At 44.2% G+C, this 24,406-nt stretch overlaps 1 protein-coding gene across 1 annotated transcript in view; it reads left to right on the top strand.

Annotated features, from left to right (window-relative positions):
- The window catches only part of dok6 (docking protein 6), a 45,488-nt gene that overhangs the window by 1,292 nt on the left and 19,790 nt on the right, over positions 1 to 24,406 (top strand). Inside the window, exons 2-3 of the mRNA XM_042067281.1 lie at positions 14,592 to 14,699; positions 21,155 to 21,269. Of these exons, the coding sequence (XP_041923215.1) occupies positions 14,592 to 14,699; positions 21,155 to 21,269 (223 nt within the window). The remainder of the gene's footprint in view (positions 1 to 14,591; positions 14,700 to 21,154; positions 21,270 to 24,406) is intronic.

The raw sequence follows: 24,406 nt of genomic DNA on the forward strand, positions 1-24,406 counted from the left end.
TGATGTCATCAGTTACCTCTAAATGTATGGATAAATGATTGAGTTTGCCCCTCGTTGATCATTGTCGATGTTGCTTGCCTCTGTTATTTAGGCGACATGGTGCTGGTTTCTATGCACTCACTGGGTTATGCATGCAAGAACCCTGTATCGTGTACAGTAGTACATGTGTTGTTGAGTTGTAAGAAACCATCAAACATTTTCGCCATGTCGTCCCCTGTGGGTTTGGTGCTGCAGCAGTAGAGTTCCTGACACCAGTCTTCCCGTCCTGTGTGGCGATTTGAGCCGCTGTTTGTCATTCTCATTACCTTCTGCACAGAAATCACTCTGAAATGAACCGTATCTATTAGAACAGGGTCTGGACGCTCCCAGTCAATGCTGCAGTCAAAAGGAAAGAAAGGGGAGAAAAGACAAGGCAGTTCACTGGCTTTTCATGTTTTATGCACAACCTGATATTTTTTTTATCTTAGTTGACTGAATCGGCCCAATGGTACAGTGGGTGCTAGATGCCTCAGAATATTTTTTTTTTTTTAACAAATGTCGTCTTGGATTCACGGATCAATACTCTCGAGCTGTAGGATGAGCTTCCTCTCTTTCTCTCTCTCTCTCTCTCACTTCCTCTCTCCCTCCCTCCCTTCTCTCTGTGGAGACTGAAAAGCCAAGTGGCTCAAACAAGACAAGTCTCTAAGAACACCACCACAGTCCGGCTGTTTGTCATTCGCCCTCTTCCTCTCCATACTCATGTTTGAAGAGGAAGACAAGCACACCCTAGTACCTTCACAACTTGACATCATTATCCTTTTAGTTGTACTTATGTTTATGATTGGCTAATGCTCATGCTCTCTGAAAGAGGCTAGTGTTGCAGTCTGCTTAAGAAGTTCATAATACAACTTTGATTTGACATTTCTTGCTATGGTTACTGGCAGTTGTAGATAACAAATACAACAGAATTGACAAGAGAAGAAACATACATTCTCACAATGATAGGTATTAAGTAAACTGATTAAAATGCCTTGCATACTTTATACCTGTATTGAGAAGGTCTTAGGTTATATTGTTTTTGGGGCTTAAATTGTGTTCTTGTTGGATACATATTGGAAGCTACTGTGTGGAGATCTCAGGAGGTGAAGAGAAACATATACATGCCCCAGTCTGATTGGTGCTCAGTGAACTGCAGGACCCATATAGATGTCACTGCATTTCCATTGATATGTGTTTATCCTCTTACAGCCTTGGCCTTTTCCATCCATGCTCAGGAGACTCGCATATACTCTGTGTTACTTGGAGGCATCGTTTACAATGTTATTCTGTCATCTGCTCAGTGAGAGACTGCTATTTTTGGAGAAAGAGAGTTAATTATGGGATATATTCATATATCATATTTTACAGTATAAAAAGTAGCACCACTGGATTGATTTTTTTATTAGAAGAAGCACTAAAGTAACCAATAAGTAAAATCCATCTAGGCTTCTGCCAAAATGTTGCTATTATATTATTGTTGTTTACTTGTTGTTCCAGGGCCCTCCTGGAAAAGACATTTAAACCTCAATGGGACTCACCTTGTTTACATGGCAGTTGTAGACATGGACTCAATAAAGATGATGCTCAGAAAAATTTAACTCAAGTTTGTTTGGTTTTAAAGTATGACTGCTGCTCACCTTTTTTGATATATATTGGTTCTGATGACCCACATTTGATGTCTATAATGTTAATCTGACATGGTTATTCTCGCACAATCCTCACTGCGCATTATATGTCATGAGATTAATATAGGCGCACAGAGGCTTGCAGTCTTGTGTACAGGCATCTAACATGAGCCACCATAGATATGAAAGGGTTTTATGTGAACGGTTAAGCAGATACCACCATCTGCTGCAAACGGCTGGCCCCATTCTAGGTGCTGCTGAAGCTCTATTGAGGAAAGATTAACTTGTCTAACCGTTGTCCTTTTGTTTCTCTGGGATATTTCAGTACTAGTGGGGGAATTGGGGGGGGGGGGGGGGGGGGGGCTAAGTGGGAGTTCGCCCACCCCCCAACCCCCCACTCCCACCAGCGGCAGACTGTATACTGAGAATATGTATTATTATGATGTGTGTTATCCTTGTCCATTATACTACGTGAAACAAAAGCATTGCATTAGAGAACAGTTGAGTCATTGTTGAACCAGTTAGCCATTTTATATCAGGGTCACCCTAGTGTTTCTACTGTCTGTAACAATGAGCGCACTGATTGCTTCTGTGTCCTTGTGAGGACTTTTGGGGGAAAAAATGATAATGGTAATTGTTTTTATTGTTGAGGGGAAAAAAGACAGGCATAATGAAGGAATCATTATCTGGTGAAATTCCATTCTGTTGAGCCACCACGCTTTTATCTTTAAGCACTTTAAGCGTTTCCTTGATTGAGCCACGCGGCTCTCTATCCTCAGTCATTCATCAGTGTCATCCTCTCCGTCAGTGTGTAGTCCTCTCCAGCTAAAGAGACAAGCATTTAAGTATTACCCTCGCCAAAGTACAGCTCCTTTCACTCACCTTGTCATCATGTGTGTGTGTACGACTGGTGGAGTTGCCTCTCTCCTTCTCCACTCTGCAGTCGCATTCATACAAATTGAACTGCGTTTCTTTTTCCTCTCCTCCTGTATGCACACAGATGTGCCGTGTGGATCAGGTAGGATCCATTAGTTCTGGCCTCGTCAGGCTTATTGAGACAAAGCAGAGGATGGATGGCCAGCTGTAATTGGTCCTGATGAATGGGCTCAATGCAGGCTACGGGAGCTCCATTGTAAATGTTATTTGCAGTGAACTATGCTGCAGTATTTTGCAGTTCCTTTCTATAAGATAACTGTTTGCCTGCACGTCGATTTACACATTTGACATCATTAATCCTTTCACTGTTAATTATTTTATTATTTTGTTTGTGGCAAGGAGTAGGCCTGATTGATTAAGCAATACAGGAAGTAGTGGGATCAGTGTCACCTGATAGTAACATGATCCATGAGCAAGCCATTTTTTATGGACTACATGATGTATTACATTTCTTAATTTAGCAATGTACAGTATGCTGTACAGTATATATATATCGACTACTATTCAAAAGTATGGGGGCACTTTCCTAATTTTAAGTTTTAAAACCGAAATATTATTATTACAAATACAAATCATTTCTTCTAATCTTATTGACTATTTTCCCCATTAATTAATTTCCCTATATATATTTGATATTCAAATTAATTTAATCTATTTTTTGTTGAAATATCCAAGTAACTCTGACTTTTGAATGTTAGTGTGCATTATAGTACACATCACATATTCATCAGTATGTGGTTCCTGGGTACTGATGATGATGTTACGACTCAGACAGTTGCAGCTCAGACAGTTCTACCAGTTCAGCCCAGAAACACAAGGCTTGTGATAGTGTTTGGGAGCCACTACACCATGGAAGATGCTGTGTTGGCTGTGCCATTGAGGTCTCTGGGATGCGTGTTGTTTTTGTGTGCTAAGCTAGGCTCTTTGACAGAGCACATTTGCCATCATGCTAGAGGCCCAAACAACAGCTTTGTTTCCACCCCTCGTGGACTGCTTACAAAGTGCAAAGTTTGCTAATCCACGCCGAAAAGTCAAAGCTCATCACACACTCTCCCGGATGGCAATTTAATTTCTCTAATCCCATGTCCTTATGCCAGACTGGCACTTAACAGAAAACCAAATTTAAAAGTCAAATCAGGATCTCCCACCCTCCCCTGATCCTCTTGCCTAAACAGACACACACACACACACACACACACACACACACACACACAAATACAAATACACTCACACTTGCACTTCTGCGTGCGCACACACACACGCGCGCACACGCGCACACACACACACACACACACACACACACACACACACACACACAGACACACTCTTCCTATCTCTCTCACTGAGACACACAGACACACACACAGGAACACGCACAAGAGTGAAGTAGTCATTTAATGTGAAGTCTTCATTTATTAGGCTTAGATGGCCTAAACTTTGATTAAATGGCTTTGGCTTTCATATAAGGAGGACTGACCCATTCACTGATTCTATCTTAAGCAAGGCCACAACATAAGGGAGTGACATCAAGAGAGGAGCACTGTGGCCCGAGCCTCTTATTTGGTTACTCAGGGACAGATCCAGATTGAGTAATATAATGAGCGCTTTTACTTGTAGGGTTAGTATTTCAGTGTAAAAAACATACTATTTTGTCTATTTTCACATTTGAAGATGGACAAATATAGCTAAGTGGTGCTTGATCAATACAGCTTAAGGGTTTTATTTGCATCATGTAAGCTAGTATATTTGATTATCCTAAACTTAAAAAAAAAAAAAAAAAATTCTTGGCAACCATGTCACTTCCTGTGGTTATTCATACAATGATCAAAGCCGGCGTATTAATCGTCATTTTTTTACATGCCCTAATTTGTGTTGCAGCCACCACCTCTCATATGCACTTGAGTGTAACGTGAGTGCAGCCATCAGAGACACCCGAGCTCTCAAGCGCGGCTCCTGTGAGGCAGAGAGCAAAAGAGAGAGAAAAGCCGCCTCCTGGTCCAAACGAATCTATCACAGGAGCATTTAGCCCGGCTCTTTTATCCTCTCGTCATTTGGGCAGCATTAATCACCGGGCCGCCCGGGCCTTTCCCCAGGGTTCCAAGCAGAGTACCCCCCCCCCCCCCCCCCCCCCCACACACACACACACACACACACACACACACACACACACACACACACACACACACAACCCACAGGCTCACTGCCTCACAGCCTCAGAGCTTCAGCTGCCTGGGCAAGTGGAGTGACACAGTGCCTTCACATCACTGCCATGTGTCACGTCACGTCACGCCACGACAGATCAGGCCAGACCTGGGCCAATTCCAGGCCAGGTTTGCACCACATCCACATCAGAGAAGTTCTAGAATCAGCTGCCTCAAGCATTGATTGATCTACAGTCAAATCTACAGTGATTCTAGAATCATCTGCCCAGTCAGTTTGGTTCTACATGATCAATATTTACAAACATTTAATTGTCAGTGTCATTCAAAGCAATGTTATGAACGACAGAAACGCTGACAGCCAGTCAGAATCCATCAAATTTCAGGCATCACATATTAGTGAACATGAAGGATATTCCTCAGACCTTCCGTATTGTTGGTCGTATTGTGGACGTTCATATCTTTACAGTTACAGTTGTTTTAGCAGTGTGGATGGGCCTCAGAGCTCATGTCAGACCAGGGCCACAGCAGTCTCAGGAGGATCAGCTGCTCTGGATGACATGTCGTAACCCAGAGGACATGCGACGGTTTGACAAGGATCATACTGTATATATTAAAATGGAAACAAAAATAGCACTAATCCGCTGCGGGCACAGGTGTGAGTACCAAAGTTGATTAGGATGTAAAAGTACACCCTTTTCCTCACAGTAATCAACTTATGTAACCCTGCACTGTTACATGCACACTGTGTATCTACTGTATGGAGCTGGGTTTGCTAGATATGGGAAGAATTCTCTTTTTGCTATTTCTTATGTGTCATTACGTAAGAGTTTTCTTTCTGTCTCTCTCTGTGTATGTATGTGTTCTGTCAAACCTGAACTTTGCAAGGAAGGACTGATGTTCATTTTGAATGGAATTTGCATTATAATGATTTCTAGATAACAGCTCACTGTGGGAAGGATGTTGCCCTGATCTGAGCCACAGTATGTGCCTATCTGGGTTGGTCCACTTTTAAGACATCTTACTGGGGAAACAGGGAGAAATCGACAATCTAAAATAAGCAACAGTGGGCTGAACTCTTTCTTCCTACATAGCAGTGCAGACAGGATCCCACAATGCAATTCAATTCCACACACACTGTCAATCCTTGCTTTTGGCCCCCACCAAAAAAACCCAAAAAGTGTCAGATTGAAACATCACAGATGCTGTGGCTATTCTGGGAAAACCTGAAGCACTTCACTAGAGGCGAGACCCTTGGCTCAGTGGCCGGAGGTGTCCAGCCTACACACAGGCATCGTTCCTCACGGAGAATAAAACGAAATAAAATAAAATAAAATAAAATCAGCCTCCTCACCTTCCCACCTGCACAGCCTGGCTCGACTTGGCTCTTTTGTCAGGATGAATAAGCATGGGGCTGTGCACACCTACAAAGATGACCACAGTCATTATTTACTTATTTATTTATGTATTCGTTTATTTGGTTATTTATTTATTTCCCTGTTGATGAAGAATGGGTTTGTGTGAGTGCATACTGGATATGGCTGATTGCTTTTAAAAGATTCAGTACACATGAACTGGGTGAAGAGTAGTAGAACGGTGCTGCTATCTAGTTTTCTATTACGCTAGTGATCATATATCCTCAGGAGTTATTGTTCAGAAGATGAATTTTGAATAATAGCTGTCAAAGTCAATGGTATATTAGGTAGGACACAGTGCAGTTACCAAAGAAATCACTTCCAGCTAAGCAGAGAAGGAGGAAGAATCACTTATCAAGCTGATCGCAACATGTAATCATGAGCTGTGAATGGGCTCGGGAAGGATATATGTTGAAAACTGGTGATATTTCCAGTCCTTTCAAGGAAATGCAGAAATGAATTTTGAGGACATTTTCTTCATTGCTATACATGGTTTTGATTAAGGGCTGATGTGTAAAATGTTGAATGCCAGTCTCTCTCTCTCTCACTCTCTCTCGCTCAAACCTGTCTGACTTTCTTGAATATAACTGCATTTGCCAAGAGTGTGTTTTAGAACACATTCTCCCATTCACAGCACACAGCTATGAATAACCCTTGGTGTCGTCTGCTTCCATAGACCTGTGTAATGTCTCGGCAGATGACACGATTCCATCTGTTAATGCTATCAGGCTTTAATAAATTGGATTAGTGGAAATGAGCCTTTTCATTAGCAAGCAGGTCCTTATATCTTACTTCATTTTTTTAAGTTGATAAAATGAGATGACTGTGTGTCCCTGAAATAGCTGGTGGAAGATGCACAGCATCTCTCCTGTGTAATTATGCATATTTGGCAGCATGCACCTAATTTACCCCTGAAACAGACTGTGTATATATAGGAAGCTGCAGCAGTTTAATCAGTATGCTGGAAGCCTTGAAGTAAAAACTTATCTTGTCAGGAAGATACACTCGATAGGTTCATGAACCTGGGAACCAGCGACCCAAACTCCTAATGATAATTAGTCTGATTGGGTGATTTACAGTAAGTGACCCTACGAGAGTGCGTATGATGAATGGATTTGGCCCAGTGGTATGGATCTACCAGAGCAGCCTTGGATCAGGGACAGATCAGAGCCAGATCTGTTCTTTTGTCATCATGTGATCAGCCTAACACGTTACATAACCAAATGACCATACTCTCAATCTAACCACAGGTCAATGTAAGTGCATTCTTTGGTATTTTTCTTGGAAAAGATTTCAAAAACTGAAACAAAACAAATCTGATCAAAATCAAGGCAAAATCAAATTCTGGAGAGTCAGTCATCTTGGATGAGAGAAGCAGAAGTACAGTGTTTCATTGGTGCAGAACACCAGAGGAGGGCTTCTGCATCTCTGGCACAGGTTTCTCCACAGGAGGTCCTTCTGCCCCCTCCTCCGTGTGGCATAGCCTGCTCCAGAGGGGGATTAGCAGCCCTTACCTACCCCACCTGCGTCTATGTAAACATATACCCATTCCCCCAGGGGTGCACATTTGAATTTGCCAAAATCTTTAAACTGACAAGTACCGGTACTTCTTCATCTCTTGCTTCCTTTTTTTATTTGTATTTGAATTGTAAAGTCGGTTCTTCATGGTACATACTATCTGCATTATTATTGTGTGTCTGGAGCCAGGCCAACACAGACTTGTAGTTTAGATGGAGATTGTGCTTTTCTTAGTATTGCTGAGGGAAGGCATAATACAGAGAGGCACGGATAAGAGATTGTCAATGCGCAAGCAGTAGTAATCATGATGATTGAAAAGTAAATCCTCAGAGGAGCAACGCACCAAGTTTGACGTCCGAAGAGAAAGGGATTAAACGGGGAGAATTTCCCTAATGCACAGGAATAGTGCTGTGCTTATTTGCCCTGTTCACTTACATTAGACAAGCATTAGTCAAATAATATTGCTGAGATTAGAATTATAGATTGAGGGAAATTGCTACGAGGATGTCCTTGAAAAATGGATTTGAAAAAGTTTTGTGGTATTATTTCTGTAATGGACGAATAACTGCACTCAAATAAGCACACTCAAGACATTTATAGGAAGCTCCTCTGTGCTCCCGAGGCCTCAGTAACAAAACAGCATTCCTCAAATATATTGGAGAAACTTGAATATTGACCTACTTTTTTTCTTCAAAATTATGGCTGCTATTTTTGTAATCTGCTTGTGTGTGCAGAGCAAAGACATGAGGTGATATGCGGTGTTGTGTTTGACATTTTAACTAATGCTGCTTGTGAAAGGTTATCGTGACCTACATGTTCCTACATGATTTTTTCCCACCTCACTTCGCTGTCTCCCCTTCCTGCTCCGGGTTTGTATTCAGATAAGGCGCTTCGTTCGTGAAAGGAAAGAGCAAAATCTGACGTTCTGGTGACAATATGTGCATGACCGGCTGCTAGGACGCAAGTAGAGAGAGAAAGAGAGAAAGACAGAAAGCCTTAATGATGATTGCATTTTTAGAGCAGGGCCCTGGCTGGAAGAAGCAGCCTCTCTCCCCATCCTCAATAAAACATATGGTGCATGATACGGCTTTCCACTCTGGGTCGTGCACGTCTGAAGAGATCAGACCGGGACTTGTCATTGACTGCTAAATGAGACTGGAGTCAGTATTAGTGTCTGCAGGGGCTGTTAGGATGAGGCATCGTGGAGCACACCAAGGGTCAGAGAGAGAGCAACTGTACACAGTCAGGCTTGTGTGTGTATGTATGCGCATACTGTGTGTGTGTGTGTGTGTGTGTGTGTGTGTGTGTGTGTGTGTGTGTGTGTGTGTGTGTGTGTGTGTGAAAGAGAGAGAGCCTGAGTGCCTGTGTTGGTAGGCTACTGCTGCCACACCACTCCTGATGATCACATCAGCAAGCCTCATCTCTGAAACACACACAGGCACACACAAACTGAAATGTCCAAGCTTATAGTCACCTAATGCACACTAAAACACATGCTCTCACTCATATAACTCATATTTCCCAATGCCCCCTCTCACACCTCTCTGTCTCTCTCTCTCTCTCTCACTCTCACTCTCACTCTCACTCTCACTCTCACTCTCACTCTCACACACACACACACACATACATACATACATACATGCACTCTGTAACTCATGTTTCCCTATGCCCCTCTCTCTTTTTCTCTCTCTTTCTCTCTCTCTCACACACACACACCTGCACTCGCACACACACACACACACACACACACACACACACACACACACACACACTGGTCCTAATACTGTATGTGGTGGATGTTCTGTCATGACAGCTCGTGTTATCAGCTTCCTCTGTCTGGGGAGACACAGGGCAGACTGAATGGGCTGGACTGAATGACTGCCGGATTAGAACCCCTGTGCTGACACCGCCTGACCTCTTAGGTAGCCGAGGGAGAGGAGCGACTGCCACTGCCACTGCTGCCGCCACTGCCTCCGCATATGTATCACATTTCTGGACCGTGGTGGAGAGCACATGAATGTTTCATTGAAAACTCCATCCAAGCATGGGTGATGAGACAGGGAGAAGGATTCCGTGATTACTTGTACAGGAGGTAGCGGTGCATTTTGCATGAAGGATTTGGGCTGTCCCAGATAAAGTAATCTATGATTAACTGGGCCAAGGCGCTCTCGCTCTCGCTCTCTCTCTCTCTCTCGCTCTCTCTCTCTCTCTCTCTCTCTCTCTCTCTCTCTCTCTCTCTCTCGCGCGCTCATCTTCATACAGCAGCCCGAGTCAGGGCCAAATTACAAAATGATTTTGGAAGTAAATGTGGTGGGGGGGGAGGGGGGGGGGGGGGTAGCCAACAGTGATAGTTCGGCTAACGCCGACTTACTGGAGGACAGGGTTAGACATGATTGCCATAATGATGATTTTAACAACTGCCCAACAGCATAATAAATCAAACTCTGAGGATGTAATGAGTAATGTTGGGCACAGAACTAGTCCTGTCACATTTGTGTTTGGATTCGTAACACTGTCGGCAATCATGTTATTTATGGACACACAGCCAGTGCTCATTAGTATGCTAGAGTCCATTCATTTTTTGTAATACCTCAAAAAGTCTCCAAGGATTGTCTGCACTATTATTTGTAAGCCTGGCTTTAAATTGCTTGGGAGTTGCTTAAAGAAGTTGTCAAGGTAGAAGCAGCTGTCGTCTATTATGCTTATTTCATTATTTTTATGCAGCCCAACTCTCCTTGTACTTGTATTGGCTATTGTTGGAGGTGCTATGAATATAATTCACCCAGACTGAAAGCTACATGCCAATGAAACATACGAATGGCTTTTTTTAAAAAGGTTCACCACACAATTTGTTGGATGACTAATTCATTCTCAGAAGTTTAATAATAAGAGAGTGATTAAAAAAATCAACAGTAATTTCAGGCATTGCATTTGCACATCACTGTGGGAAAGAAGAACAGTGTGGTGAGAAAATATTACAGCATCAAAGGCTTTCTTAATCTCACAGAAAGGCATTTTCCTCGTGATTTTTCCATATTGTCCCTGTACATTTTCCTTCCCTCGTCTCATGAAAACCGTCTACATGAGATCCCCATGATTGTCCCCGGGGACCAAAAACTATATTAAAGATGATATCTTGTCATCTCCTACATAGCTGCTCTATTTTTACCCACTAATAAAAGCCTATAGGCCTACCCAACACGTCTCTTCCCCATACCATCATCATCGGCTGCTGGACTGCACGTAGAGTCCATACGTTGGTGTCCCTTTTCAAGTCACTGGCTCAGCTATTAATTGCTATCTTTGGCAGCAGACATTCTGCTGAATACCTGATTGAGCTGGCTGAACAATGTAAGGCCAGGCAGGGGACTGCAAGCCTGGCGATAACCTTGTGTGGCTGGTGTATCTGTCTGAGCTGGGGGGAAGTGAGTGTGAATGTCTGGCAGGCGAAAGGGAGGGAGGCGGGCGGCAGCGACGATGACGGGCGCAGCTAATGAGATAAACTTCACCTTTGACTGCCCGCGACTCCGAAGGCGCACTTGACAGGAATTTTCGCTTTTAAAGGTGAGGCGTCAGGTTTCTGCAACAACAACACCGCCGTCTCGTTGCGTCTCGTCTCGTCCCGCGCTCCCCTGTCGGAACATGAAAAGGTCACGCACGCTCCCTCGGCCCTCAGTGGGTTGTTTTGTCTTTAGGTCAGATAACGTCTAACTCATGCATTACTCCTGCCCACTGAGTTTACCAGGATTGCTGCAGTATAGTAGGCCCACTGTCACACACGCTATTATTGCATATTTTCGTGGGATTCACAAATTTTTTTGTTTTGATGTCACATACTGTGGACAATATCTTAATTATCCCAGCAGGGTGCCACATGGTCATTTTGCACTACCAAGAGCTGGCAGTTCTTTTGTATATAGTTTTTGTTTGGTCCTTGTTTTAATGAAGTGGCTAAATTTACCTGTCTCTTGTTCGCTGAAGTGAAGGGCTCTCAAGCACGTCTCTAATTTCCAGCATTTGGGAGGAACACGGTGCCCCTGATTCATAATTAACCAGCCTGCCACAGACAAGGGGAGTTGTATTCATTAATCAGCCTTTGAAATTTTCTCTGCGCAATCAGCGTGCTCGCAAAAGGTAGGGTCCATCCTGGGCTCTTAGACCCCCATTGAGAGGCACTGTAAAGCTGCGAGCATAAAAGGAGTCTGATTGCCTATTCATTTGCATGCTCTCTCTTTAAGGGACCCCGCTTGGCTGAGTGTTGTCTGAACCCCTTCATCAGAGTTTGAGACACGGGCAAATCAGCCGTGCTGCAGGTTTGCCCTCTCGGATAGAAAGCTGTGGGAAAACTAGGAGGGTGTGTGTGTGTGTGTGTGTGTGTGTGGGGGGTATATTTGCACATGTGCAATGCTGTCAAGAGCAGCAGACAAGCACTGCAGAAAAGTCTCTTATTGTGTTTCCAGGAACCCACAGAGTTATCGTGAAACCATTTGATGGAGTAGATTACCCCATGGGGCTAACAAGAATGCACTGACTATGGACAGATATCATTGCATGATATGATAGTAACACCTTTTGCCGGGAAAAAAATTGTACAAAATGGCATCTTATGATTCATGATAATTTTCATTTTGCAAAGATGAATTCATATCACATTTGTTTTCCATGCATAATAATAAATGAATAAAAGATGGAGTCATCATGTTGTCATCATGTTGATGACTAAAAAGCAATACTGGAACCTGTCCTTCAAAACATATCAGTGGCTATGGTATGTTGACATGCAGAAGTACAAACCACATGCATCTATAAACCTACAGTAGCATCTTTGTCTAAACAAGACTGCAAAATAATGTGGTGAAGACCAGGCTACCTGGGAGCAGAGCAGAACACATGAATCTTACACTTTCTTCTCTGTGCTTAGTTTTAATCTAGATCAGATAGAGCAGCACCAACACCACCCTGGCTATTTAGAGGATGATTAAGCAGGAGAAAAGGATTTCCAAAATCTCACACATTAAACATATTGCCAATTAAAACACATGCTGTGTTTTTATGCATTTTACTTTACAATATGTTTTTATGGCCTTCATGCATTACTTTTCATTTCGCCACTTAGTAATGATACCCCTGTCTGCTCCTGAATGTAAATTGAATTAATCTGCAGCTCGAAGGAACAAAATAAAAAAGGGACTATGTCATTTGATTGTTAATCAACTGGGGTTGTTTCTTAGATGATAGTTCACCAACATTTAGTAGACAAATTGCAAGAGAAATAATGGAAAATAAGTATAAAGGAGGGGTGTGCTGCTCCTATCAATTACCCCCAAATGCCTTGCTAAGCTCAGGTATAAAAATGAGTCTCGCCCAGCAAAAATGACTTTTGTGGTCGCAAACTGTGATGAGGGAAGACATATACATCAACAAAATGACTCCTGACCACCTCAAGGCGTGAAAAACCTCTGTGAGAATTAATTCTTGTAATCGGCACAGAGGTCTTTTCGGTCATCTTTCTGCGAGGGCCATATCGCCTTCTCCATGGCCTCAGACGAGACCGCCTCAACTTTCTATTATCATGTCTGCTCAGAGGATACCATAAAACAGTATTATATTAAGATAATAAAGCATGGACGGGGTCCAAATGTCCCTTTGGCCAACTCCTCATCAATCTATCATTAAATGTTAAACTACCTTCGCAGAGATGTCTGTCATTTTTAATGGGAAGTGTGGCATCATCTGCATATATCATTGGCAGAAAAGCAGATGTGGACGTTTGGATGGGGGAAAGGCCTTTCCACTTCATTTGTTAATTATGATACTTTTGGGTTATTGATGTCATTAAAAAAACATGACTTCAAGAGCCAAGACTCGAGGGTTTAAGTAACTTTTTTTTGCTATATATGGTGAGTCAGAGAGAGAGAGAGAGAGAGAGAGAGTCTCTCTGTGTGTGTGTGTGTGTGTGTGTGTGTGTGTGTGCGGTGTCTGTTCCTCACATTCATAGTGTTCCTGGTTGACCTTGAAGATGTCCCCGGGGAAAGAAGAGATGTTTAATCTGATAGAGCCATAGACCTGGCTGGGGGGGGGGATTCTGGGCCATCTTACTTTACTTTTTTAATGGTCACATGTGGAGCAGACAGAGAGAGAGAGAGAGAGAGAGAGAGAGAGAGAGAGAGAGAGAGAGAGAGAGAGAGAGAGAGAGAGAGAGAGAGAGAGTCTGCAAATCAAAGAGGGACCTGGATATATTTCGTCTCCTGGAGTAACTGAAATACAACGACTTTAAGTACACAGAAATGGAATGCTAATAAATGCTAGTAGAGACTTTTGGTGAACTGAGTCTTAGATAGATGATAGATAGATAGATACTTTATTGATCCTCAAGGGGAAATTCAAGAATATTGTCTTGTGAATATTGTTCCTGAATAAACTATATTTCTTTGTCTCATACAAAAGGATATAATATAGAGATGAAAGGCTCTGTTAAATAAGCACTCTCAAAGAAAAACACTGGCTACACTTACACTGCTTAGAATATACCAATATTGAACAAATATAAAATGCACAAAGGTGGATCAATTGGATGTTATGCAGTTTGCAGCTTAATTGTTTGCATAGTTAAGACATAACTCATAATGTCAGTGTTAGTCCTACACTTAAAGGTGTGTTTTTTGTTGTAAAAATTTAAACCACTTCTACTGCAGTAATTATGAGGACACGGCAACAATAATAGCACCAAGCACTTCTGTATCTCCAGGAGACTCATTGCATTTGTTTACATTTTCATAAATAATCAAGGAGCGTGCATGTAAAGTACACAAACACTGTAAAACATGATTTATTGCACCTTGATGATTTATAGCGTCATATTTATGGCACCTTGGTCTTATTTGTCTAATGAACGGATATGTTTTCCATATTTTTTGCAGATCTTCCGGCGATGTTGGCTGGTTTTTAAGAAGGCCTCCAGTAAAGGACCACGGCGATTAGAGAAGTACCCTGATGAGAAAGCAGCGTACTTCAGAGGGTTTCATAAGGTAACGTCTCCCCCACATGCTGCATTCATGATATAAGAGACTCTCACAGCACCATCAAGCCAAAAAGAGAAACACTGTCAACCCACTGGAATGCCACAATGAAGTGTCATTGTTGTGATTTATGAGAAAATGTTATTTTTCAAAAAATTGCTAGAAATAGATATTGTGAACATAAACACCTACACATGAAGTTGTCTCAAACATGAAAATGATACAAAGTAGGGGCGGAATGTGTGTTGTTTTATAGATGTCTCACACACACACACACACACACACAGAGGGGGACAGAGGCGCGTGCAAGGGGAACTCAAAGCCAAGCTGAAGGAGGCTAAGGAGGACTACAGAAGGAAGGTGGAACAGAAGTTGCAGGAAAACAACATGAAGGAGGCATGGGACGGCATGAAGGCTATCACTGGCCTGAAGAAGAGCAGCAGCTCTGTGGAGGGGGACCTGGACCTCCACTTCTACAACAGGTTTGACTGCCCTGCTCCAGCTCCAATGGTAGTGGTCTGTCCACCACCCCCGGCTGACTCGGACACTGCTCTTGTTTGCGTGCCTGCCCTACCCCCACCTCCCAGCCTCCCAGTCTCTCCAGCTCTGCATCCCGGTGACATCCAACAACCTAAGTCACCTCACGCCCTTCCCCCGCCTGACGCCTCCTTGCCTGTGCCTGTTGAAGTGTCCACAACTCTGGCAGCCTTGACAGGGACATCAAGGAGGTGGTCATCCCCCAGCCCCCACCCCCACACCCCCTCAATACCAGTGCAACACTCACCTCCACCATCACAGGCTATCGTACCCCCACCATCACTGGATATTGCACCCCTCCCCCACATGGCGATCACGAACAATGAGGTGACAACGACCTCAGTAAACAGCCATCAGACACACAGATCCCAGATGCACCCCTCCCCCTCCCCTCCCCTCACACCCCCCCATCATCACAGCAGATCAAGTAAGAGCTCAACTAAAGAAACTTCATACCAATAAGGCAGCGGGGCCTAACAGACTGTGTCCAAGGCTACTTAAGACCTGTGCTGCTGAACTGGGGGAGCCACTGAAGCACATCTTCAATTTCAGTCTACACCTCGGACAAATTCCAACACTGTGGAAGACATCATGTCTCACCCCTGTCCCTAAGAAGCCACACCCTAGTGAGCTTAATGACTACAGACCTGTCGCTCTAACATCACATGTGATGAAGACAATGGAGCGACTGGTCTTAGGTATGCTCAGACCCCAGGTACGCCATGCACTAGACCCGTTACAGTTTGCATACCAGGAGAAAGTGGGCATGGACGATGCCATCACTTATCTTCTACACAGGACACATTCTCACCTAGACAAGGGGAAAAGTGCTGTGAGAATCATGTTCTTTGATTTCTCAAGTGCTTTTAACACCATCCAACCCCTCAGACTGGGAGACAAGCTCTTGCAGATAGGGTGTGGACACTCACCTGGTAACCTGGATTACAGATTACCTGACCGAGCGACCACAGTTCGTCCGACTGAAGAACTGTCTCTCTGACACTGTGATCAGCAGCACCGGAGCGCCACAGGGAACTGTGCTCTCTCCAGTCCTATTCACCCTGTACACATCTGACTTCTGCTACAACACCGAGTCATGCCACATGCAGAAGTTTTCTGACGATACTGCAATTGTGGGGTGTATCAGGAACGGGCAGGAGGAGGAGTACAGGAGCCTGGTGGAGGACTTTGTGCAATGGTGCAAACTCAATCATCTTCAACTCAACACTTCAAAGACCAAGGAGATGGTTGTGGATTTCCGCAGGTCACTAAGCCCACTCTGCTACCAGTCTCCATTGATGGGGTCAATGTGGAGGTGGTAAGCACCTACAAGTATCTGGGTCTCCACCTGGACAATAAACTGGACTGGTCAGCCAACACTGACGCACTCTATAAGAAAGGGCAGAGCAGGCTGTACTTCCTGAGGAGGCTGCGGTCCTTCAATGTGTGCAGCAAGCTCCTCAGGATGTTCTACCAGTCTGTTGTTGCCAGCGTCCTCTTCTATGCAGTGGTATGCTGGGGAGGAAGCACAAATAGGTAGGATGCGGGGCAACTTGACAGGCTGGTAAGGAAAGCTGGTTCTGTAGTGGGAGCTGAGCTGGAGTGCATCACTTCAATATCTGACAAAAGGACCCTGAACAAACTGATCAACATCTTGGACAATGAGTGTCATCCACTCCACAGCACTATTGTAAAGCAGAAGAGCCTGATCAGCTGGAGACTTCGCTCACTGCTTTGCACAACAGACAGACTGAGGAAGTCATTTGTCCCCAGAGCCATTGAACTGTTCAATGCTTCACTTAAGGGAAGAGTAGAGATAGACTTCTCCGCATAATCTGTCTGCCTCTTCACCCCCACCATGTTTGGATACTGTCTGTCCACTAGCCACTTTTTACCACTGTCTTTCTGCCTCACTGTTTGCGTGCTATATTAGGACATATGCATAACCCCTCCCCCCATGCCACAGCCGAACTGTGGCCACACTTATACCTTTTCTTAATATAGTTATATATATATATAGATAAATAGATATATATTGACTTTATTCTTGCACTGTTGCACTGTTGGACTTACTCATTTGCAACATCACCATGACACTCACTCACACAGAGCACCTTACCTTACCTTACTATGCACAGAGAATCACAGGCTCAGTCCCTGTCTCAGTCATTGCAAGCGCCTCTTGATTGATTAATCACCCACTATGTGGATACTGTTTTTAGAATTGATTTAGATTAAGTGTTATTTAGTATAATTTGTATTTTAGTATATTTAGTATATTCTTTATCTTCAACTGTCCTTATTGCTTAGTTGTGTTTTTTATATTACATACTTTTAATTACTTTTTTCTGCTGTTAGTGAATGTGTGTGTGATGTCTGTATGCTACTGAGACCTTGAATTTCCCCTGGGGATCAATAAAGTATCTATCTATCTATTTATCTATCTATCTATCTACACACACACACACACACGAGACTAAAGGTGCATCACATGGCTGGATTTCATCCCAGGTACCCAACATGCCCAAGAAGACGCTGTTCAATATTCAACAGTGATATGGGCTTTGCGTGTAGTGGTAAAAGCTCTAGATAGAGCTATTTTCCATTAAAAGTCTTCCCAAGTCACGCTGCATGGCCCTGAAATCAGTTCACTTACTGTCTTACGCTGGCAGATAAGTGCATTATTCAAACAGACGCAGATATTGCTGTTAAGATTCCATTAGGACAGATTTTTGGTCTTATCGAGTTCCTTCGAGGCTTCTTCCTTCCTTCCTTCCTTCCTCTCCTTTCTTTCTCTCTTTTTTTACTTTTTTTGAAGTAGATAATCTCCCTCTCTCCCACTCCTCTGTTCTTTGAAACTATTCCAATTAGGACTCATTAGGACTGGTGCGGCAGCTCCGTGCGGCGTAAGTGACTAACGCGCTCGGCGGCAGAACTTAAATAATGAGTGGGAGAGCCCCGCGCCTCGATTGGGACCGTGACATCTCCGGCGCTCTCTTGATGCCGTGTTGTCAAATGCCAATTCATCCGCGATTATGAGCGCTCTAATGTGATGTGCTGTCAGAGACGGGGGGGTTATGGGGGGCGTTAAGACGAGTCCTCCCTCTCTCTGTCTGTCCTTATCTGCCCTCCTTAGCTATCAGAGTGTGGGCTTAATGCCATGCTTCACAAGGACACAACAAACATGGAGGGGAGTATTGAAACGGTCCACTAGAATGTCCATGACCGAGGAGAAAAGGAGGAATAGAACCCTGCGGTTCTCCAGTGTTCTTGAGGGTATTGGTCATGTGTCTGCCATCTAGCCAGAGATCTTTACCTCTTTGTTGATTGTATGTCTCATACCAGCTGGGCTGATTTGAACTCACCAACGCTAACTCATGTCCGGCCACAGCTCAACAGCTAATACCTACAATCAGTCCATTCATTTAGTGTTGAACAATGAGACCCACGAGGGAGAGACATGATTTTTCAAACCCGTCAGATTGATGTCAGGATGTGTGTTCCTACATCTGGACACTTTGGTGATTTCAGCTCTAGGTTGGGTTGGTGAGGCGTAAGAAGGAAGGGGCAGGAGCCAGTGTTCGGTACATTACCTCTCCCAGTCACCGGGGCACAGCGTCCACTGCACAACACAGATCACAGGATGATCAATGGAGGCGATTTAGTTCACGCGCTCTGGGTCCTGTACCAGCCACGAGAGGAGAGAGAGAGCAGGAGAGGAGAGAGAGAGCAGGAGAGGGAGAGAGAGAGAGCAGGAGAGGAGAGAGAGAGAGTAGGAGAGGGGGAGAGAGAGAGCAGGAGAACAGAGAGAGAGCAGGAGAGGAGAGAGAGAGCAGGAGAGGGGGACAGAGAGAGCAGGAGAGGAGAGAGAGAGCAGGAGAGGAGAGAGAGAGAGCAGGAGAGGGGGAGAGAGAGAGCAGGAGAGGAGAGAGAGAGCAGGAGAGGGGGAGAGAGAGCAGGAGAGGAGAGAGAGAGAGCAGGAGAGGGGGAGAGAGAGAGCAGGAGAACAGAGAGAGAGCAGGAGAGGAGAGATAGAGAGAGCAGGGGAGAAAGGGATAGCTTGAGAGAGAAGGCAAGAGAGAAGTAGATGGTGAGAGAATAATGATAGGGGGAGACTGAGAGGATTAGAGAGAGATAGAGAGAGAGAGAGGGAGGAACAAGGATACATAGGGATATATTGAGTGAGAAAGAAAAGATGTTGTATGTCTATTTGCTGTATGTCTATTTTCTTTCTTTTGTTATTCTACTGTGTTATCTGTAACACTGGCTTTGGCAACACTGTATCCAGTAATGCTAATAAAGCTCCTTTGAATTTGAATTTGAATTTGAAAAGAGAGTAAGATGGAGACTGAGATTTTGGGGGTGGCAGAGAGGAGAGAGAGAGAGAGAGTGGGGGAGAGAGAGAGAGAGATGGAAAGAGGAAGAGAGAAATAAGGACACAGAAAAACAGATTAGAAGAAAGGAAAGCAGAGAAATGGAGAGAAAAGGGAGGGGCCGCACCCTGGCATGCCCCACCTCACACCCTCCATGCATCTCCCCCCCCCCCCCCCCCCCCCCCAACACACACACACACACACACACACACATATCCACACACACACACACACACATATCCACACCCCCGCACACACACCAGGATGCAGCAGCGGGCAGCCCACAAACCTGGCATCCGCCACCGTCCCAAAACCACATTCCCCGCCGCGGCTGGCAAAACACACATTTACAGCCTCGAAAAACACCCCTGGCACTGTGTGAGGAGAGGAATACAGGAGCAGAGGAGGAGGAGGAGGAGGAGGAGGAAGAAATCTCAGCACAACCGGCTTCACAGCACTAAAAGTACTTGAGCCCTGGGGGGCGCGTCAGGGTGCTTAGGGAAGAGTGAAGTTCTGGCTCCGTGGATAATTCAGGATAAGATCTGAAATAAAAACCTGATACGACCGACCTGAGGTGCTAAACATCTCTGAATCTCACAGAATGTCACCTGCTTGGTATTAGTCTGGGAGTGAGTGTGTGTGTGTGTTTGTGTGTGTGTGTGTGTGTATGTGTGTGTGTGTGTGTGTGTGTGTGTGTGTATGTGTGTGTGTATGTGTGTGTGTGTGTGTGTGTGTGTGTGTGTGTGTGTGTGTGTGTGTGTGTGTGTGTCGCCTGTGGTGTTTTGATAATGCCACAGCATATGCGATGAACTCCAGCCTGGGATCTGTTTTCTGATTTAAGGCTTTCATTCTGTCTCTTTTGCAGAAATGGGGTAAACAAATCATATGATGACAATCACTGATATTATTTCACAATGAGGTGCAGTCTCTCTCCCTGGGAAGAGCCTGTAAATGTCAGCTGTGTTTTACTGAATGCAGTAACCCAGAGTTTGATAACTGTGTTATACAGCACATTTGAAAAGGCTTCATAACCTCCTAATTTCCGTCTCATAAGCAGATATTGATTCGGAGCTGACGGCTTGCATGCGTTTCTGATTTATTTTACAGAGGACAAGGCACACAGCAGTTTCTTTTCTCAGTTTGTGAATTCAAAAAGTCAAAGACTGTGCAAAACCAGCAATTTCAAAGTCGAATCTCCACAACGTCCAATCCGTATCTCAAACTCACAATTTTGCGGGGACAAAAAGAACGTAATTTATGGATCGCTGGGCATTGTTTTTGAAATCTGAATCTACTGGGCTCTTGTCAAGAGATTACATCCACAAAGAGGTTTTGTGTGCAGCGTTCTGGTCGGGCACCATTCAAACCAAACTCCCAGAGCCGCGCAATTCGGCCATTGCATTTCACTAGCCGGATCAGTTTTTGTTGTCCAAGAGATTAGCACTAACTGTGTTAGTCTGGCTGCTGTCAGTCTCAGCATCCTGGCTCTCCGCTTGACTTACTCCCTGTCCTTATTCAGTCGGAGTCATTTCTCTCTGGTTTTTAACCCCACAGATAACGGAACTCCACCACATCAAGAACATCACCAGGATGCCACGGGAGACGAAGAAACACGCCGTGGCGATCATCTTCCACGACGAGACCTCAAAAACATTTGCCTGCGAGTCAGGTGAGAGAGAGAGAGAGAGAGAGAGAGAGAGAGAGAGAGAGAGAGAGATGAAGAGAGAGAGAGAGAGATGGCTGTCCCCATACCGAGATGGACTAGCCTAGATTGACAACACTACATCTGCCCGCCTGGAACACGGCCATAAAAAGACTCATTCAATTCTCTGTTAAGTAATGAAGGGCCGATAATATTGATTTTTATACATCAGGTACTTGTGTATGACTTTATGCTGTAATTCCATACATTTAAACCTTGTAGGAGTGGCACTTGCTTTCAAACATTCAGGCAGGATGCCAAAATATTATCACAGTATGCCCAAGGGCTTTCTCTCGAAAGCATTGGTTTGCGACATGCTTTTCAAAATAATATAAAAGCAATGGCCAGGAAAACTGCATGTGGGGAAAAAAAGAAATAAATACAAAACATAGACAAATAGTACCCGCAGGCTTGAAATGGAAATAGCTATCTTTCCCAACCATTAACTTCCGCTATAAGCTGTAAATACAGACAGCATGCTCTCTTAGCCATTAAACTGTGTTGGCACAGGGGCCTTTTGTGGGTCTAGACTCCTACCTTCTGAACATATGATGTGATATGAAAACAGACTCTGCCATAAGTGGGGAAAACATTTGTCTGGGGGAATATTATAGAAAGTTTCCTTTTTTTCTTTTCACACACACACACACACACACAAAACCCACTTCTGAGTAGAAATGAAATGGAACTAGCCGGGAATCTTTTTTTTTCTTCTTTTTTTGTGTTGGCTGTTTCTTTGGTTCTGCCGGCAGAATGATTCCCGGGCCGAGAGGAACACGGGCAGGGGGTAAGAGCAGCCCCCCTGCTGGGACATCATTAACACCTCACCAGCACTGCTGCCTCACCCAGCGCTCTCTCTCTCTCTCTCTCTCTGTGTTGTGTGTGTGTGTGTGTGTGTATGTGAGAGATAGAGAGAGAGGGAGAAAGAGAGATATTTTTAACAAAATTGCTTCAACAGAAATTATTTATTTATTTCTCTCTCTTTCTTTCTTTCTTTCTTTCTTTCTTTCTTTCTTTCTGTCTTTCTTTCTTTTTTTCTTTCTTTCTGTCCTTCATAATTTCTTTCTCTCTCTCTTTAGTTCTTTCTTTGATGTAATTAAACAAGAGAAAGTTAATAACTGAGAATTGAGTGATAAGACTTTTGTTTTGCTCGAGAGCTAGTCACACTATCAAAATTGAAGCTTCTTTTCGACATCCCACTGAAATGATAACATTTCAGATGTATGTTTTTAATATATGTTTGAATTTATACTGTAATTGATAAAAATGGAATGACGAGAGTGGACGAGAGAGCCCTATTTTCAGTTATGTGTGCTGGTGTGATTGCTCTAAAAACTCAGTCAGGCATCTGTGGCACATCCATCTCGGTAACTCCGGTCACACCGCGGTGCCAGCCGTCCGGTGGTGACCTCCGCCCTCCACTCACCCTGCTTCTTGGCGCAGGTATCCTCACAGCTGCCACATGCTCACACTTCCCACTTCCCACAATCCCTTGCCATATGGAGGGCCCCACTCTCTGGCGTGTGCACCACACACCAGGCACTGACCTCCCAGGAGTCTTCTCTCTCTCTCTCTCTCTCTCTCTCTCTCTCTCTCTCTCACACACTCTCTCTCTCTCACACTTTCTCTCTCTCTCGCTCTCTCTCTTTATCACTCTTTATCTCCTCTTTCTTTCTCTCTGTCTTGCTCAGCCACCTGCCTCTCTTATTCTTTCTCCCATCTCTCCCCTCTCTCTTTCTCTCTGTGTTTCTCTTTCATTCTTCTCTCATCTCTCCCCTCTCTCTCTCTCTCCCCTGTCTCTCTCTCTCTGTCTCTCTCCCTCTCTCTTTCTCTCTCTCTCTCTCTCTGTTTCTCTCTCTCATTCTTCTCTCATCTCTCCCCTCTCTCTCTCCCTCCCCTGTCTATCTCTCTCTCCTGTGGAGTCAGGTCTGGCCCCATCAGAGTGGCAATAAAGCGCTTCCGTCTCCTCTCCTGGCTGATGCCGCTCAGCGTGCTCAGGTTCTCCCTGGACGCCACACCGACCACTCCCCCTATGCTCCGCCAGCTCCCCGTGGCCCAGGACGGCACTCAGAGATGGGCTCTAGCTGGGTGAAATGACAGACATTTTCTCTCTGTTGGTTTTTTTTTTGTTTTGTTTTGTTATTGTCACTATCCCAGAGCTCCATTCCTCCGATTAAACTTGTTTTTTTTTACGCTGTTTACTTCTCCTGTGCCAGTTTCATGGTGAAATAACAACAACAACAACAACAACAGTGAAAGTTGAAAGGGAAAAAAAGGAAAGAAATAAGTGTGTAATCCGCAGGGCTTGCTGTGTTGCATGTGTGTGTGTGTGTGTGTGTGTGTGTGTGTGTGTGTGTGTGTGTGTTTCCCCGGTGTTCGCCCGCTTGTCTGTCCCACTGATGAAGTGTTTGTTTATCCAATTTTCCACTCAGTAGGCCTGAAAGTGAGTGTGAATTTAGACACACTGAAAGGTCATTGTCTCATGAAGAGAAAACATGCACAGAAAAGCCTGACAGCACACCTGAAAGCGCACACGCACACACACACACACACACACACACACACACACACACACACACACACACACACACACACACACACACACACACAGAGACACATACAGAAAGACATACAAACATGCATACACACAACCACATACACATAGACACATACACACACACACACACACACACACACACACACACACACACACACACACACACACACACCCAGAGAGTGAGAGTGATTTAGCTATGCTGCTGTTGTCGGTGAAGGTATGGTGTCATTATACTTCAGCTTGGTGCTAGAGTGACTCAGGACAGAAATTTCTGGAGAGCATGATGAGGGACTGTAAGAGCATGCCGGCCTCTTTTATTACAAAATGGTTTATCGCAGATGCCACGCAACACCAAAAGCCAGTAGCCACTCAACATGGTTAGTTAGACAACAGAAACATGAACAAACATGTCCCACTATGTGAGTTACGGTTAAAAAAAATCAATCAGAAATCAAAATCATTTAAAAAAAAACGTGAAAAAGCATGAAAGAAAAAGTTAAGTAAATCATTGTTACAGTAATGCAATATTACAGTAACATCGTCCGTG

Source organism: Alosa sapidissima, chromosome 17, assembly GCF_018492685.1.
Source record: "Alosa sapidissima isolate fAloSap1 chromosome 17, fAloSap1.pri, whole genome shotgun sequence".
NCBI classification, from domain to species: Eukaryota; Metazoa; Chordata; class Actinopteri; order Clupeiformes; family Clupeidae; genus Alosa; species Alosa sapidissima.